The sequence below is a fragment of the Rhamphochromis longiceps genome, linkage group LG10 (assembly GCF_057381845.1).
Source record: "Rhamphochromis longiceps isolate RC_006_pf linkage group LG10, R_longiceps_female_GT1.1, whole genome shotgun sequence".
Taxonomy (NCBI): Eukaryota; Metazoa; Chordata; class Actinopteri; order Cichliformes; family Cichlidae; genus Rhamphochromis; species Rhamphochromis longiceps.
In genome coordinates this window covers 2,979,930-2,998,986 of record NC_140566.1, presented here as the reverse complement: position 1 = coordinate 2,998,986, position 19,057 = coordinate 2,979,930, and the positions used below count along the sequence as shown (strand labels likewise).

At 41.3% G+C, this 19,057-nt stretch overlaps 1 protein-coding gene across 1 annotated transcript; it reads right to left on the bottom strand.

The window, feature by feature from the left end:
- Positions 1-4,237: 4,237 nt before the first annotated feature.
- umodl1 (uromodulin-like 1) lies at positions 4,238-18,161 on the bottom strand. The gene is made up of 17 exons (XM_085419522.1): positions 17,955-18,161; positions 17,491-17,733; positions 17,001-17,159; positions 15,878-15,999; positions 15,570-15,753; positions 14,730-14,870; positions 13,004-13,267; positions 11,889-12,146; positions 10,520-10,632; positions 10,225-10,444; positions 8,878-9,015; positions 8,342-8,799; positions 8,026-8,186; positions 7,095-7,325; positions 5,596-5,752; positions 5,403-5,487; positions 4,238-4,866 (listed from the first exon to the last, which is right to left on the bottom strand). Exons 1-17 carry the CDS (start codon positions 18,028-18,030, stop codon positions 4,679-4,681), a joined length of 3,198 nt encoding a protein of 1,065 aa, XP_085275648.1. The 5' UTR covers positions 18,031-18,161; the 3' UTR covers positions 4,238-4,678.
- Positions 18,162-19,057: the final 896 nt, after the last annotated feature.

The window sequence follows — 19,057 nt, the reverse complement described above, 5'->3', positions numbered from 1 at the left end:
TTATACAGCGCACACTTTACATTTTAATCTATACGTCAGTTAACAATAAACTTGGTTTTCTACTGATACTGAACTTGAGTGCAATGTGCAAGAAGCACACTTTAGACCCACTACTGCTGTTGTCTCTCCTAATTACACAGCTACATTTATAAAGACGCAGATTCATAAATCAGATGGAGGTGCAGGTGGTCTGATGGCACAGCTGTAAAGGCTGCTTCCTCTTATTTTTATCTGAAGTACGATATGAGACACACATATAGTTTATTTCCCTTTTCTCCTAAAAAGGCCAGCTGCTACCCATTTGTTCCTCTTAGCTTGATTTTGTTCACAGTTTGAGTCTTCCAACTGTTTTCTTACGTTGATGGATTTCTGTTGTGTTAAAGAGGAATATGATCATCAGGGTGTGATGATTAGAGTCTCTTAGGTTTGGTACCAGACTTCTGCTGAGGTTAGAAGATCAAGAAGACAACTGGCAGAACACACCTGAAAATCCCATGTGAGTGCTTGATGATACACTCTATCAAGAACTCAAAGATGTCTAAAACAGCCTCTTTTGTAAAGAGCCTTGAAGGTATTTGCTGTGTGTGGAAAATCAAAAGGTTTGCTGTGTTACCTCCACGGATTTTTCTTTTCTTCCTTTTTACTTGCTTTGAACGATATATTGTGCCTAAGTGCTGTACAAAGATACCTACACTGATGGTGTGCATAAGAAGATGTGCAAGAGGACAAAGTGGTCTAAAATTCCAATTACATTCAATTAAACCCGGAACTAGCTGATCAAAGAATTAGATTAGACTGAACTAGATCTGACCGGGCATTAAATGCCAGCTTTCAGATCCTGTTTCAGTTTTTGTCTCTGTGCCACAGACAAATCTTGATACTCAGCGCTCCAGCGAACAACAGTTAAACAAACCGGGACTAGTTGTTCTCACACAGGTTGGTGTGTATCATTCCTGGGTGAAAATTTAGACCCTCACTAGACTTGACTCTTTTACTACACTGGTAAGTCTGCAAACACTAGATATCATTGCATCAACAAAGTGACACGTTCTGCACAAAAAAGCAGAACATGTCACTAACTCATATTTCATATGTGGTTTATTGTCTGTTACATAAGCAAGAGCGAGATAAGAAACAGATCAGGGAGGGAGGAGGACATTAAGCAGCTGGGTTGAGTTTTGGTAAACAGAAGCTGCTTCCTTGTTACAATTTATGTAGCTCCTCATTAGATTACCCTTCCCTCATTACTGCTCTTTGCTTTAAAGGAAATGGCTGCACGTATCAATACGCCTCTCCTCACAGGCACACAGATAAAGACAGAAAGTTGTCACACAGTAAAGCTGAGCTCCCCTTTCAGAGACTTGCACTGGTGCTGAGGTTCACCGGGATTTGTGTAATGTGTGCATTGATAGGCTGTTGTCTTAAGCAACCACTGGGGGAGGGGACGTAATGCTGTCAGTCTTAATCAGCAAGCCAGACATCCTGGTGACAGAAAGTGTGCTACGGCAGAGGCAGTCTCTCAATTTGTTTTCCAACTCAGAAAGGGTCATGCAAACGGGAATCAAACGCTGAAGATGATGACTGAACAAAGAGAAGGACAAAGATAAAATGAAGATGAGATTAATTAACAATGGGAAACAGATGAGGAAGAAGACACAGGTGAATATAATCAAGACAACCAAGCTCACAGGAAGTATTAACATGACACCAAAGAAAGCAGAGTTTCAAAGTAAAACAGGAAACATCCCAATAGACGTACTAAGCACAGAGAAGATTCTCACTAAACATGATAAAGAAGGAAAAACTAAAATATGAAATAGAATCAGAACAAAAAACATCCATTTTGTACCACTTATCAGGATCCAGACTGCAGGGGCAGCTGTCTACGCAGAGATGCCAAGACCTCCCTCTCCCCTCCCGCATCCTCAAGCTCTTCTAGTGAGACACAAATGGTCCAGTTGAGAGACTAAGGCTACGTTCACACTGCAGGCGAAAGCGCATCAAATCCGATTTTTTTGACCCTTTGCGACCCATCTATCCGATCATGGTCTGACAGTGTGAACGGCACAAATCCGAGATTTTCACATCCGATCTGGGTCACTTTCGTATGTGGTCCTGAATCCGATACATATCCGATGTTTTAGAAAGCGACTGCTGTGTGAACGGTCATGTCGCATTAAATCCATCTTTTACGTCACCGACACAAGACAGATGTCAATTATCAGCGCCCGAGAAGACATCGTGAACGCTTCCTGGCCCTCCAGTGTAGATGTCAGTGAAACTGTTGGGAAGACAATGTGAACATTTTCTTTGTTCTGTATAATCTGCAGATTCTGACAGAAATCTGCAGCTATCCTTTGAAGCACCGCTCCTCTAAATCAGCAATAAGGATCATTATTAGGTTATCTACATTATTATGTAAATTTTATTTGTAGTGTGAACGAGCAGACAAAAAAATCGGATTTGATCAAAAAATCGGAATTGAGCATCAAGACCTGCAGTGTGAACGTAGCCATAATCTCTCCAGATTATAATCCAGCCCAGGTTCTCCTCCCAGCTGAGCATGCTCGGTGTACCTCAGCTAGGAGACCCAGACTTTTTTGAATGTGGATGAGGAGCAGCTCTTTTTGAATTTTCAAAAAAAGAAAACTCTGCTGAACTCATCTGCTCCCAATTAGAAGAAAAACACAAGGTTCAACTGGTCATTGAAATTCCAGATTACTGAGTGTAAATGCATCATGCCTAGCAAGTAACTATAGGATATCCTTTGGTAACAGTTTCACTGTTGATTAACATAGTCTATAACTTTGCATTAAATTCTTTGACTAGAAACTGCAATTATGAAATACATGAAAAACATACTGGAGTAAATGTTTTTCACAACTGAAACAAACTGATGGAACTGACTGAGAATTAGATGTTGTATATCAAGTGAGAGGTATTTTCTAATAGTTCGCGGACAGCATAATTATATCTCTCACCTCTGAAGATTACAAAGCCATTACACTGGCCAGATGCCTGAGGGACGGTGTTAATGTGCTCTATGAAAATACAATCGGGATCAGGATGTTTAATTAGTAATGACCCGTGTGAGAGAAAGCACATTTACAGCCATAGATCATAAAGCAGAACCAATCACTGTTTCAGAGCCGCTGTTACGGGATGAACAGTGAGGCAGAGAGACTGGTGTAGGATGCAGGAGGAGGAAAACTGGAAGGACTGTGGAGACGTGGATCATGTTACAGCCATTACTGCCTCCCAGAATACAGACGCACAAAGTTGGAAAAGTAATTCACGGCACTGTCACACTCCTGACTGGTAAATTTAGAAAGCACTCAACAGACACAAGTTATTTGTGTTTAAAAACTGGGATAATTGACACTGTGTGTGTGTGTGTGTGTGTGTGTGTGTGTGTGTGTGTGTGTGTGTGTGTGTGTGTGTGTGTGTGTGTGTGTGTGTGTGTGTGTGTGCGTGTGTGTGTTGCTTCTAAATTATTAAACACCTGCACATTTGAAATATAGTGCTGTCCAGAGACTAACTGGAAACCATTACCGAAACACTCAGCAGAAGAGATGAAGCCCAGGAATGTGCTGTGTGTGATATAACTTCATCACGTGGTTTGTCTGAAAGGAAGAAATAGAAGCTCCTGAGCTGCAGCCATTCCTCTGCTTTGATCACTGCTGCTCTCGCTCCTTCTTGCTGCATCCGTCATTCCCCTCCATCCCTGCACAGAGCTGTTGCCATAGCGATGGGTTGCCAGGTTTCAGACTGTGAGGCTGAATGGGTTAATGAGAAGGCGGAGCATTTGCTGCACTCCAGATGGTAGTAAGCCCTCCTTCACCACAGGTCTCCAGGGACCTCCCATGAAAGAGAAAGCCGCTCCTCTTTTTAGTATTCACCCCCATCACTGCTGCATTTCTGACCCCGTGACAATGTCGGATTATGCAAAGTGTGAAAGAAAAGCTGGGCTCTCATCTTTGGCTCTTCTCTGCTGAGAAAGGCTCATATGAGATGTTTTCATTAACCACTGATCTGGGTAAAGGAGAAACTGACAGCACAACCTCCAGCCAACTGAATAAAAGCGGGACTGTAAATTTTTTGTTTTTTCTGAATCCACCACCTCACATCGTCCCCTGTAAACGCTCGTGTTTACTCTGAGTGCAGGAAGCCATCTTGGACTGTTTTTTTAATGAAGAACTGTGTTAACAGCACCCCCAAGTGTCTGAGTTTATACAGGATGTGTTTATTGTCTCACCACTTAGAGCACAAATTATGTGTCAGTAAACACAATAGATAACAGACAGCAAAAAATAGCATAAATAACATGATTTAAAGAGGCAGCTATGAACACGTTTGACTATAAGAATAGGATACAGAGACCAACACTTGCATAGTTACTTGGTATCTGATTCTCTGCAGTCATTAAATATGTCATGCATGAAATATTGATAGTTTCTACATTTGGCATCCCTGTATACAACCACTCTATCGTTTGAATATCTTAATTATACAAAGAAGGTGCAGGTAGAATTTAAATTCAAACTGTACATAATAGTTTCATGTACACGATAAAGGGTGAATGGTGCAACAGTGACACATGGTGGCAGGTGTGGTGTAAAAGCAGCGACAGCACGTCTAATCTCTTCTAATTGTGTGCCTGTGGGTGCAGGGGCTGTCATTAGGTGTTATAGGCAAGGTAGGTGAACTTCTCCTCTTTGGGTTTGACGTTAAAATTGTAGTGTCCGATGCGGTTCCTCTGGCAGTAGAAGAGGCAGGCGAGGGAACAGATGAAGAAGAGCGACAAGCAAATTCCCAGAATGGAAAGCCCAACTACATTTAGAGTGCTCAGCTCCTTATCCAAGGGCTCTGCAGGAATATATGAACCAAGGCTGAAGAAGTACAAACATGCAGACAAGCAGTATATGATGACAGAAATACCAAAACTTTACTCACTGGCTCTTAAAACAAACGTTTCCAGCTCCCTTACATAAAAATAATGTTTAAAAAAATGTTCCCCTCATGAGTGTGTCATGATAAAAGCAGCCAACCCTTTCCTAGCGATGGCTAGTTAAGAACATGGATAGATGGATAAATGTTTTCCATCAAGTTAGTTGAACTTTCCTCTCCACCACACTGATAATAGCGACAGCTGCACTACTGCCTTAATTCAACAGCTATAGATGGCCCATTTAAATGCTGAGATGAAGTGAGAGCCAGATTTATAATGGCCACTGAAGATTTAAATAGCTTTTCTACTTTTAAAACGGTCCGTGTTGAGTGGAAGCTGAAGTGTCATTACACTTCCAACTGAAGCACAAAAGAAGCATCCAGGTGAAATCAGCCGTGCTCCAACACTCTGGAGTGGAGTGTTTTCAAAGCAGATACTGTGTAAAAATACACACCTTCATCTGAATTCATCAGAGGCCCAGCTGAACCGAACCTTGTTCCAAGTGCATTTACAGATCGAGCTGTTCTCTGGTGACAGTCCTGCAACAAAACATGAGCCGAGTTTATGTTGCATCAACTGCTTTTAGTCTAAGCAGGGTCAAAGCTGCAGGGTTGCATGAAATGTATTGTGGAGTAGAAAGCACTCACTGGCACGCAGCTATTCGACTCAGTCTGCAGGCAGATCTGAACCTTGCAGTGCACATAGATCACCTTCAGGTTGACAAAGGAGAAGATCTGCACGGACAGACGGGACGTGCTGGAGTTCCCGTTCATCATCACTTTGGTGAATGCATTCAGGGAACAGCTGTGGAGACACAGACAGTGGGGCTGACTGATGAACTTAACTGCACCTGATCAAAAACTATTATTAGAAAGCATCGTGCTAAATATATAGACAGCTGAATAATCTGCTGGTTCTCTTATTATCGCTTTGCAGAAGGCTTTAACACAGATTTAGCTACCGCACTGACTCATTGTCACTTTTGATGGCACTTTTTTTTTCTTACATCCTGCTCAAAGATGAATTTCATTTGAATGGAGGGACCTTTAGCTGTGAATCAGAAAATGCCTTCTCGTCAACACTGCTGCATGTGGGAGATTTTGGGGGGGAGGGTTCAGTAGATGATATCGTGACCACCACATTTTCCATGTCCCTGCCATACATCTAAGTACCAGGTGTTTGAAACTGATCACTAGAAAACAAATATTGTAAATATGAAGCTGGAGATTCTAAGTTTGCTCGTAGAAATGGAAAAAAAGGTGATGCGAACAGACACAGTAACAAAACTGGCCCACTGGCAACTATGCAGCTCATTAATTCATATAATTTAGTTCATTTGTTTCACAAATGCCTCCGCTGACACGTGTTTTGCAGTGAGACAATGGGAGTCAGATTTTCTTGTATCTGAATGGGGCTAGGCTAGCTAGCTTTACCCTTATATGTGCATCAGATTTACGTGGTAACTTACAACATAACCGCAACTTCATCTTAACTGTATGCCTATTTAACCCGACGTGCACCTCCCATAGAACGTAACTACACAATGGCTCAATGCATACTTGAATGTTGTGTTGCAGGGATTAAAAGAAGTTTCCAGACTTCCAGCAGAAGCAGAAGCTAAGCTAACCTCCTGCTGACTGTAGCTTTAGACAGTAACTAACAAAATGAGCAACACAATATGAATCCTTGTCTTGTTCTGTCTTTGTAATGATAAAAGAATGGAAGGGCCTGGTTTCAGGCCTTGTGAAAGACTTCCTTTTAGGGAGGGGAAGAAGTGTTTTTATGTGTCACCCCACAGAAGCTGGTCACATTTGCATCTTGTTTTAAAAAGTGTGAAGCCCCAAGTTAATCATATGCTGACTAATGAAGCTACCTACCTATCATTTCTATCATCCAGAACAAGTTTTCCTATCAACTTAAAACCACAGATGTTTATTCGTTGAGACAGAAACTGTCAGGAACTTAATTTGTAGAGTTTTGGCTTTTTAAATGACACATTTTTATATAACGTGTGTTACCAATGCACATGTTGGCCAAGTCAACCCCATCTGAGATCTTAACTCCAGATTAAAGTTGTCTGAGTTAACAATAATCATAGTGGTAACAGTATGAGTAAGCTAAAGAAAGCTGTAGCTGGGAAACAGACCTTTTCTCCAGGAAGACATGGCTGTAGGCGTCTACGGGGTTTGGGGTGGGAGTGCACCAGCACTTGCTGATGACTACTTTAATGTGATCTGAAGAGGTGTTGAGTCTGACCTCCACTACCACGGGCTGCTCACGGGACAGGCTGTAGTTGTAGGGCAGAGGCACTGCACTGTCCAACAGATGCACGCTCATCTGCAATGACCCCGATCCTGTGATTTTAATTATGTCATACCTGGATATGGATGGGAATGAATTGTAGGTATAATGAATACAATATAAACTATACAAAATATTAAAAATGAAATATTTATCAGTTTATGCTACTAATGCACAACATAACTGCATTCAGTGAAAGTGGGACATGAGAGTTTAAGTGAAGTAAATAAGCTAAACACCTATCAGACTTATGCTCAATAGGATTTTAGGAATGGCTATAGCCTGCGGTGGCAACACTGATGAGTGCTGAGCGGCTTTCAGCCTCAGTTAAGTCCATTTATATAACTAAATGGGAGCTCTACAGTATCAGCCTCTATCTTGGGATTCATTCTTGTTTAAACCTTCATACCAATGACAGCTGTTCATGAAACGCAGTTCAGGGTCCTGAATATACTAACAAAGAATTTATCCCAGTCTGTTGTTGCTTGTTACTGTCAGCTAATAAAGGCTGCTCGTGAAACTGCTGTGTAAATGCAGCAGCAGCAATCAAATCCCCGCTGTGCTGATATTCTGAACAGCAACACTGCCTCTCTGTGATATTGCTCAAGTAGGTACTTTTTGAATGTGTCAATATTCTGTTCTGGAGAAGTAGTTCTTTATCTCTCGATGCTGTTTCCTCTTGAGGCATTTGTCAGCTGTGTCAGTTATCAAGGGGTTACTGATTTGAAAAATAATAAAATATAATGAGTATTCGTGACAGTACTCATGGCACTTACCCCATGGGGCTAAGGTCTGCAGAAATAAGCATGCTCTTCATGTAGGTACACATGATTGGGACTTCCAGCTGTTTTCTGGGCACCTCTGTTGCTCCCGTTGGTGAAGTGTATGGATCCATAGTGTTAAGCAGGTTTACAGAGGCTATGTAGTGGGTTTCATTCTGAAATACCGACATGGCAGAAAGAGCAGAGTGTTGGTTTTCATACTTTTTTATACTTCGTACTTAGCTGAAGAAGATAATGGCAAGCTAGTATACAAAAAACAAGAGCACAGAGGATTCAGGAGGTTTCCCAAATGCAGAGGAGAAAAACTCACTTGCACAAGTTTAGTGTCGCACTCATTCCAGGCCACGGTCAGCTCCACGTGCGTGTCATTGCCGCCATTGATGCCACAGCCCACCGTGCCCAAGTAAAGTGCACTCTCCTGGATCATGGAGCTCAGAAGAAAATTCTTAGTGACAGTCACAGTGATGGCCGCAAGTCTGCAATGGACTGAGAGGGCTTCTTGGATAGAGTCGTCGGTGGCAGATCCCAGAGCAGTGGTACTTTTTGTTGAGCTGGTAGCAGTTGTTGTGGCAATTGTAGAGGCGGGGATGGCTGTTAGGGAAGTACTGGTTGTCGGGGTAGTGGTGGTGGAAGCTTGAGCAACAGTTGAGATTGTTGTGAAAACCATGTGACTTGTTGATATACTGTCTGTGGTTATTTCTGGAGCAGTAGTTGAAGTGGTTACAGCTGTCGTCAGGGGCGGTGCCGCTGTTTCTAAGGTTGTAGGTGCTGCACGAGACAATGCTCGCTGGTTACAAAGATATTCTGTTTTACATGTAATGTGTATAAATGAGTTTTTACAGCTACCTTGGCAGACCCGTCCAGGTCTCTCTGGGTCGTTGTCAGTAAACCCGAACAGGCAAACACATGTATAGGAGCCCCAGGTGTTGTTACATGTGGCCGACTGGGAACAATCATTTTCCCCCGAAGCACATTCATTAAAATCTACAGACACAGAAATAAAAAAATAGAGTCAGGTATTATGTTATTGGCTGATTATTTAGATGTTACTTTAATTACTTTGAATTTCCAAAATGTTGCTTTTGAGACACAAAAAGGTTTTGTTAATACTTTTAGTGCACTTAGGTCTTTTGAATGGTATGTACTAAAAAACATTGTGCAGTTAGAGCATTATGACTTTGTGCATCATTTGTGTTGTATTTCCATACAGCTGAGAAAATTAACATGAGGCAACAGCGACCAAGAAATATTGCCTTTTAAGTCAAAGCGTCAGTCGACATCCAGAATTTCTGGATTCCACAACGCAGCTTCATAGTTATTCTAACATATTGTGCCAAGAGAGAAAGTATGTGGAGCGCACGTGTCTGAAGCAAGACTGCAGAGAATCGGCAAACGTACAATAAAAACACAACACGTTCTGAAACGCTGACTCGGCCGTCCCGTTCAGTAAACACGTGAACAGGATATTTCTGCTATAGTTCGGTGAGTTTTTTTTCAGGTCCATGAAATAATTTCAGTCATTTAATTATTTATTTATTTTCAAAAATCTAGATTTTAGTTTAGTTAAATGATTTCTTCATGTTGAGTTTCAGTTTTCAGTTAGTTTTAGTTAAGTTTGGTTCACATTAACAGACATGAAAATTGCAGCTGCCTTTCACTCGTTAATGGACATCCCAGAACAATAAAATAACTGCTGGCTATATTTTAATCAAAAGCTACCAAGAAAACTGTTTGGTACAAAGACTGTGAATGACTGCTGCAGGATGATTAAGGCCCCATTTCTACTTCTCACCTTAGCCTATACTGCAACTTCTCATGCACGTCTCCAGAGATGTAATCTCCTATAGTCTGCAACACAAACATTAACTGCTGTGATTTGTAGTAGGCTGGCCCCCTGACTCTCACTAGTCAAATGCACAAACACAATATATCTATTTTATGAAGATTTATGAAAGTTTTAATATGTTGCTTCTACCATCATGGCCCCATTTATATATTGGGCCACCTCCAGTGCCTTCTTTCTTTTCTGTGCTGTGATTTCAGTAAAAATAAAACATTTGCTAACACCGCGAGTAAGTCTTTAACGCTAATTTGCTATAATGTCAAACTCAGCACTCCCTCTTTGAAGCATTTTCCCAGCAGTGTACCACTAACAGCCCACAGCATTAGAATAAGCAATATAAAGACACATACCATTTAGACTTGTGCTGTTTTGATCTACTGTGTATGTCGAGCTGTTCGTCAGGGACTGCAGAACTGCTGTGGACACATTGCTTATGTCCAGGCTTTGACTTGGGATAAACACTATGGTGAAGTTGACCATCACGCTCCCCGGGGAAAAGTTTCTGATCTCGATCCTGACCTGGCCTGAATCCACCATGGCTTTCACCTCTGGAGACACAGACTGGTAGATCTGGTTGGTGACACAGGAAACAGGCTCAAGTTTGTGTTTTCATTTGCACATCACATTCAGTCACTGGATACTTGCCTCTTCTGTTATACTCTCACTGAGGGTTTTGTAGGCCTGACTGCTGGTGTTCTGGAGGTCAGCTGTGAACTTTATGTTGGTAAGTCGTGTTGTGGCATCGAGAGTCTGAGCGTCTACAAAGAAAACCTTTATTATGCACAATAACCACATTTACCACATAAATGTCGACCGTCCTACTGACCCCAGGCCTTTTGATAAAACACTGATTCTTTTCTTCATCACGCATTAGTCATTAAAGACAATTAAACTGCTGTACTCCTCACTCCCTCAGGGTGGTAACTGTGGCTATGTTCTTATTTTCAGAAATCTGGGTCAGTCACTTTCTTCACTTGTGGCTCAGACAAAAAAACACTTCCAGTATTCTTGTTGTTCTTTTTCTGAAAATACTTCCACAGAGGAGAAATAAAGATTTGACCTACATTTTGACTTCTGAGGGGAAAGTAATGCATCTCTGTGTGTCTAGATTCTCAGTCATGCAGGTAACAGGAGTCTTAAAAGCTCGGAAAAAAGGCAACTGAGCTTCTTTAAGCTGTGACACCGTTTGGCTTCACATCCAAGAGGCTTCCTACCTGTTGTTGTTAGAACTGAAGAAGCGTCTTGGATGTGACGCCAAACAGCTTCACCAACTTAAACAACTCCAGTTTCCTTCTGTTTTCACTTTTCTCTTATGACAGTAACACATTTTATGATTTCTTCTTCTAATAATAACCATGCAGATATCCAAAAGACAGTGTTAAGTGTTATAATAATGTTATAGGTTACATATTGTCACAATGCTATTTGGCAATATAACATTTCTATAATATCGCTGGGAGCAAAGAACAACAAGTGGAGGTGGAAATGAAAGCCTCTGGTGGAAAATATCACTGTTTCCTGAGAAGTGTGTGTCTCCATGCAGAGACACACACAGAAAGAAAAATGACAAAAAGTGTTTTTCAGCATTTTTAGTCAATTAGTCAGTTTCGTTCTTCTGGTTCAGGCAAAATCTACTGCAAAAATATAATAAATAAATACAAATGAATAAAAAACAAGGGAACACTTGAACAATTAGATTTTTTTAAGTCATTTTGAATCCAGCACTCAAAGGGTTGATGATTTGTTTTCAACTCTTTTTTTTTACATCAATTTGTTCTCAACAAAATAAAAAGTTCAGCCTGAATATTTCGTACATCAAGATCCAAGGTGACATGTAAGTGTTTCCTTACTTTTTTAAAAGCACCATCACAATCAGCCATAACAACAATATGACTGCATAACAGTTATAAACAAAGGTAAAGCTGTACTGAAAGTTACTGGAGCTGTCACATAGATTGGCAGCTCTCGAGTACTTTGACGTTCATATTTTGATATATATGTTCAATGTACTTACAGGTTTTTACTGAGATGTGAAGAGGGGCTCCTTGATTTCGGCAGGCACGAGGTGTGACGGTAACATTGTAGAGCAGTCCAGGCTTCAGTCCGCTCACCTCTATCGTGGTATCACTGATTTTCTGAGTCTGAATGACCTCTGACCCTTTCCTTAGAACAACCAAGTAAGTCTGTTTTGTCTCGGCATGATTGGACCAGCAGACAGAGAAGGACGTTCCAGTAACATTAGTGGACCATAAGCTGCCGATGCTGGGGGGAGCTGAGGGAGGGGACAGACAGGGGAATCGCTTGTCATTAATCTGAATCTGCTTTCTTGCTGGTTGTTGCGTGGAAATATGCCACTCCCACATCTGTGCGGTTTGTCTTAGGGAATAGCATCCAGCCTTGTTTTGCACAGTGACTGGAAACAAACACCACAGCTAGTCTAAGCCTGTCAAGAGTAACAAAAAAGAACAGCTTAAAAATGCATTATTTTACTTTTTACATCCTGTCAGTTTAATCCTACACCATTTTAGGCCAGTCTTATTCAGTCTGTGCAAGTCAGATCCAGAAACTTTCACACAAAGGAATATTAAAATATTATCTCATTTTGAATTTGATGGCAGCAAAATATCTCTAAAATGCTGTTACATCTGCAGCAAAGGATTCCAAGAATCCAAAGAAATGATGAAATCTCTGTGCGCAAAGGACAAATATTGGATGTCACCAGGCAGCACTACATTAAAACCAGGAATAATCTGGCAAGGAAGTCGCTGCATGGGCTCAGGAACACTTCCAGAAATCACAGTTTGCTGTGCGATCCACAAATGGAGGTTAAACATCAAATATACCAGGAAGATGCGAACGTCATGTGAACATGATAAAAATGCACAGAAGAAATGTAAAAAGTAGTCTGAAAAATAAATACTCGAGTAAAAATAGCTGAATTTTTTTTACAGGTGTGAGAATAACAATTTAAGACTCCTCCAAAGAGGATGAGCTTCAGTGTAAATGATGTCAAATTATAAATAAATGCTTGTTAAACCCAAATATCCCTCTCTTTCTGGCTTGGACACCCTTCCAATCAAGAGATGGAGATTTCATGTAAACTTTAGATGAAAACAGAATATTTCTCACAGCATGTTGTTGCTGGATGAGCTGACTCCACAGCTGTATTCATTTGGCTGTGAGATGCAGAACTCGTCCACAGCGAAGCTTGTGATGAATTCCAAGAGACAGAGGTCGTATTACTCGGAGCCGCAGTCACGCTGATCTCAGTGGATGTGAAGAAATCTGTTGTGTTGTATCCAGGAGGGCCTTGTGTGCGACTGGAAGCAGGGGGATAGGTTGTGTTCATCAATGCAGGGCTGGTCAGGGCGGTGGGCCACACTCCAGTGTCAGCTGGGAGCAAAGAACAACAAGTGGACGACTGGACTCTAAGTTTCTGGTGTAAATACCACTGTGTGACTCACATCACAGACGTGTAGTAATTAGAAACAACATATAGTGTTTCCACTTTAAAAGAGCAAAAAAAATAAGTAGGTAAGTAGAGTCATGGATCAAAAATACACTTTTACTCTAAACTGTCTTTACATTGATTGGTGACTTGGGTTAATAAACACCATCTTTGTAAGAACCATTCTCAAGCTTTCCAGTATGACGACTGAAGACCTGACTCCGCCCTCCTCCACTCATCAGTGGTGAACAGACAATTTACATGTTGTTAGTCACACAGCCAACAGAGGTCACTTTAGAAACTGTGTCTTTACAAAGCAGTAATAGCAGAACATTGTGGATCATTTATGAGGAAGGACCATCTTCACAAAATATGACAAATGTGGCAACTTTGTTGTGAGCTAGCTAAGCCTTTAAAACTAACCACAATTTCCTTGTTCGAGTAGGTTTGTCTGACTTGAAGAACAACTCTGACACATATTATTGTGCAGCCGTTTCAGATTAAGGAGGCAGTCTGTTAACCACAGCTTTGTTCCAAAACAAGGCCTCCATAGCCTCTGTGTTCCTTAATGTTTTCACACAGCTGTCAGTAGGTGATTGGTAATTGACCTTTTTCTGCTTTTAACAAGAAAACGATCTTTTGAGACTTGTTTTCTTTTTTCTTGTTTGATATTTTACCCAAAAAAGGCCGATGGTGGGCGGACTATTAAAATCTGAGTAAAACTGAGAGAAATCTTCATTTGTTCTCACTCAGCTTCCACCTCTAGTTCTACAGGTCAGTTATTCTAATAGTCTGTGTGTGTGTGTGTGTGTGTGTGTGTGTGTGTGTGTGTGTGTGTGTGTGTGTGTGTGTGTGTGTGTGTGTGTGTGTGATGGGATGTTGTAAATTTACTCCACCTAGCAAACATCAATACATTAGCATTAGAATAACTTGTGCATAAACTTTAACCCCCCAAAAGCTCTTTGATCAGTCTAACTGTAATCTTATCAGTTTTTATTCGGGGCTTTCTGATGGGGAAATCCCTCTCGTCACTTCTAAAGTGACTGAATCTAAACTATAGTACTTGTCTGAGATGCTGCACTTGCGAGTACAAAAGTAAGGGCTCAGGGGATTTTGAGGATAGGGTAACTGGAAGCACTTGAGAAAAAGAACACTTTCAAACGAGGTTCAGATGTTATATTTAGCAATATGATTGCTTTCTCTGTGTACATACATTGTGCACGTGTAAGTTAAGTGTGAGCTAGTTTCTGAAAAACCTAAATAAATTGCACAAATTGGTGCGCATAGCAAAAATGGAACAAAGTCATGTGCAAATAAACATTTTAATTATCTGGCAATTATCTCACAGTCCAGACTTTAAAGGGTTACGTCTGCACTGCAAACACACACACAAGTGTGCGGTCAAACCTGAACAGTGGGCTCCAGGGTTGCTCGGGTCAACATCAATGTAACCTTGGTGGCAGACGCACTCATAAGAACCCACTGTGTTGTTGCAGTCGGCCCAAAGCGAACACTGCCGAAGAGCAGAATGTGCACACTCGTCTACATCTGCAATGAAAATGCAGACATATGGAGGAGTTAAGCAGCAATTATAATTACACATACATAAAAGCTGTTCAATTACAGTTGTGTTTGCATGAGTTGTAACAAATGTGTTTCTGAAAATAAATCAATAGTTTATAGTGGAAGCTGTTTAGAAAATCTCCACATCTGTTCGGGACCCTGGAAAAATCACTGGAACTTGAAACACATTATGCAAGTCAAGACTGGATTCACTTATCTTGCTCACGTCTTTCATTTAAAGGCTTGAAAATTCAGATGTGTCTAAAAATAAATGGCTTTCAGCACAGAAAAAGGGAAGTTAATTATCTCTGAGAAAAAGCCAGCTTGACGTGCACGCGAGCCATGTTTTGTGGGAATGTAGCAAGCATGACTGATTTATGATAAATATCTGAGTGTGGGTGTGTGTTTCGTGTGTTCATGCACGTGTGTTTGTCTCTGTGTGTGCGTGTGCGATCGCTCTGGTGTTATTTTCCGCTGTTGCAGGAAACATCCCACAGATGACTGTCACTCAAACAGAAGTAGTGGGAGAAGGAAACTGTGGTGCGACTGAGTCATTTTTTCCTGAACGCCGTGTTCTTTGCACATGAATCATTCTCAAAACTCTACAAGAATGTCATTTCTCAAAAGAAAAAAAGCCGAGTAGCTTCGCAGAGAGGTCAAAACTGCCATACAGTGCCTCCTCACCTTGCACTGTTATTGAAGACACTTCCTCTATTCGTTCGAGAAGGCGATGCAGCTTCGATGTGACGTTGTACAACGAGAGAGTGAAATTACACTCAATCAGCAGAGAGGTGGCAGTTCTGTAGGGATGCACAGGCCATGTGCTGAGATAATAGACAGAAACATCAGACTGCAGAGCTCCAGTCACCTGATGATGACACAGACGAACATATTTTCATAAAAAGCGACCACCAAGGAAAGTGCTTATGTTGGAAGTCTAGTCTCATTATAAATGTCTGGAGGAAGTTTGACCATAGAAGCTGTTGTGTTACCATTGCTTGCAGCAGCCTTGTGTGATTCAGAAGCCCTTCATTCTTGGACATCAGTTGCTGGTAGTCTGTCTTCACTGTCACTGTTGCATTCAAGCGGTTTCCTCCATTCTCAGAGTAATTTGCTGAGATTAACATGATACAATATAAAGATCAGTGTCGACAGATTTCTCCCTGCTTCAGAGAAAGACCTACAGGCTCACTTAAGAGCTTGGTTAAAAAAAAGAAAATCAGCTGATTTATTTATTTAATTGCTAAATGAAATATGAACAGGCTGAAGCGGTCTATATACGACTCAGCAGTTATTCCTTTCATATTTTCTTCAGCAGGAAGGGATCCAGTGAAAATGGCACACACACTGTGGGGTCTGTGGATTACCCCAAGTCACTAAGATTAGTTTGTAAAAGAATTTGGTGGCACTGTAATTTTACAAGAACACACGTACGAACACCAGAAGCAATGAAACACACAACAGTGCTTGTCAGACAACATGTCAAGACAACATGTTCTTTTTATTTTTTTGTGTGTCTGTTTTTTGCTGCACTCTTAGCGTGTGTGCGGTGTGCATCGGCTGAACGTGACACAGAACATATGAGCGTGTTTTTGTTAACACTTTCAGTTTCTGTAACTTTTTACTGTTGCTGTAAGAAAACCGATGCATTTTTTTCCTTTACTTCATTTGACGGTGGCACGGTGGTTAGCACTGTTGCCTCACAGCGAGAAAGTCCTGAGTTCGATTCCACCAACAGTGAGGAGTTTGCCTGTTTTCCCCGTGTTTGCATGCATTTAGTGTAGCCCTCGCCCTTCGGGGGGATCTGCCCTCTCTGAGTGCTCATTTTTGAAATTTTACGAAATACCAAGGAAAATGACACATCAACAGAGCGGCCACATCAGCACCAAGATGGCAGCAGTAAAGCTGCACTAACAGATAAAAACAGTTTGTCATGTTTAGCTGATATACCGTAGACGCTGGGCAAATTTCAGTTTAATGCCTCAGTGAGTTGAGTCGCTCATTACGTTTTAGCACTATTCTAAAACTGTCATTTGCTTAAACAAAGCACAGTAAGATGCATGGTGAACATTCACTTTAAATGCAATGTGGATGCAAAATCACATATATACTAACTTGCTGGATCACTGCAGGAAGAGTGGTGAGATCTCTGGCAGCATTTTTGCCAGCCTGGACAGTCTATATCCAAGTCACACTCCTCAGAACTGGGATGCAATCCATCTGCAGTTGGACAGGATCCTGGCTTGGAACTAAACTCACCACTCCTGTTTACAGCTTCATTCAAAGGAAATAACATGTTGCAGGCCATATATTAGCAGTGAGATATTTGTAGCATTGCAGTTTCAGCGCTTCCATCTGGTGTCTTGCACACAGCACCACACACTGAAAGGTCACACTGACTGCCTGGCCAGAGACAGTGTGTGTGTGTGTGTGTGTGTGTGTGTGTGTGTGTGTGTGTGTGTGTGTGTGTGTGTGTGTGTGTGTGTGTGTGTGTGTGTGTGTGTGGTACATAATCAGATTTTGCAGACAGAAAAAGTGTCTTCTACAGTCTAAGAACAAAACAATGTGTGCTTTTCTTTAATCCTGATCAGTGCAGTATACTCACGCAGGGCACAGTAACGACCAACTTGCACATAGCCAGAGCAGCATCCCATCACCTGCTCCGTCACCAGCTTGTACTCAGTCTGATGGATCATCCTGTACATTGTGACATTACAAGTCTTCCAGAGGAGCCAACCGCCACAAGGCTTTGACACTGAATAGGGAACCTTGTGCACCACCAGGAAACTCACAATCTTTGTTTTGTTATGAGTGCACAGGTGGTAGCCAGACAGACACAGGCTATTTCCTGAAAATAAAATATATCTTTTGGATATCAGATGTTTCCATTGGTATCTTGTACACTGCTGCAAAATAACATTTTGAGTCACTCTAATAAACTGCTCCTATATGTTAATGTGCTCGGAAAGTTTTGAATGAAATGTGAAGGCTTTAATCGAAATAAATGTCACATTCTGTTTTGTTAAAACATCTGTTTAGAGTAAATCTGTCGTCGGCATCGTGGCCTACCTTCATTCACAGTGTCCTGTCCCCTACAGAGAGCCAGCAGGGCCACAGCCACCCCAAACGAGAGCATCCAACTCATTTTCACATCAGAATCTCACCCATGTATTTAAGCACCACATTTTACCTCCATATTTCACTTTGAAATGATACCAGCGCACTGTTCAGGGTGTAGTCAAAGACCAAGTCCTCTGTGGCTATCTTTCCCCTCCCCTTAATGACCCAACGGTCCCAAATGTACCACAAAATTACAGCATCCAACAGGTAAGTATTATATGAATTTAGATATTTGCAGTTACCATTTTATTAATTTACTAAAAGTATATTAATTTTGTTTTTTTAAGCGGGTTTTAAATTGCTGTCAGCGAAACAACCTGGATAATCAGCATAAACACGACAAACAAAGTCTTTGCTTTTCATGCAACCTGTGAGAGGAAGTGCATGCTTTTATTTTTGTCAAATAAATGCATTATGGATTTGCCTATTCTTTGGCTGTGTCATTGTAAGTAAACATGTTTATGAGGCCAAGGAGAATTATGGGCTGGGAGGAGTCAGAGTCCCTAATGGCTTGGTTTCCACTCAGGTAACCATGGCAGTGCTTGCTATGATGCTGGCATTAACAACCAACCATCTTAGCTATTAAAATCAAGTAAGGAGGAGTGAGAACTTCCCTGCCATTTTCCCACATGTCTTCATTCTGCTAATATCAAAAAGCAACAGGATGCTTTGGCTGTCAAAGACATATTCTAAAAAAAAGGCTCTGAATGTGTCTGGATGTGAAAATCCTGCTAAAACTCTACAAGCCTTTTGGCATGCCTTTAATTCTTCGCAGAAGTACCCGTTTAAATAATGGTGTTCCATTAATAGTAATGAGGTGTGAAAATGAACCTGATTAAACGTAATTCAGTGATTAAGCAGTAATGAGTGGGCTCATGCTAGCAGGCTTGTGGGTGTGAATGCAAGGCAGTGAAGGGTTTTCAGATGGGTTATCAGAGGTCACCAAACATAAATATATGCTTTGCATACGCATGCTTTCATGTTTTGTTGAACCTAAAGATAACTGGGAGTGGTGCTGTCTTTTCACCATCAGCGCTGTCCTTGATTAAGTG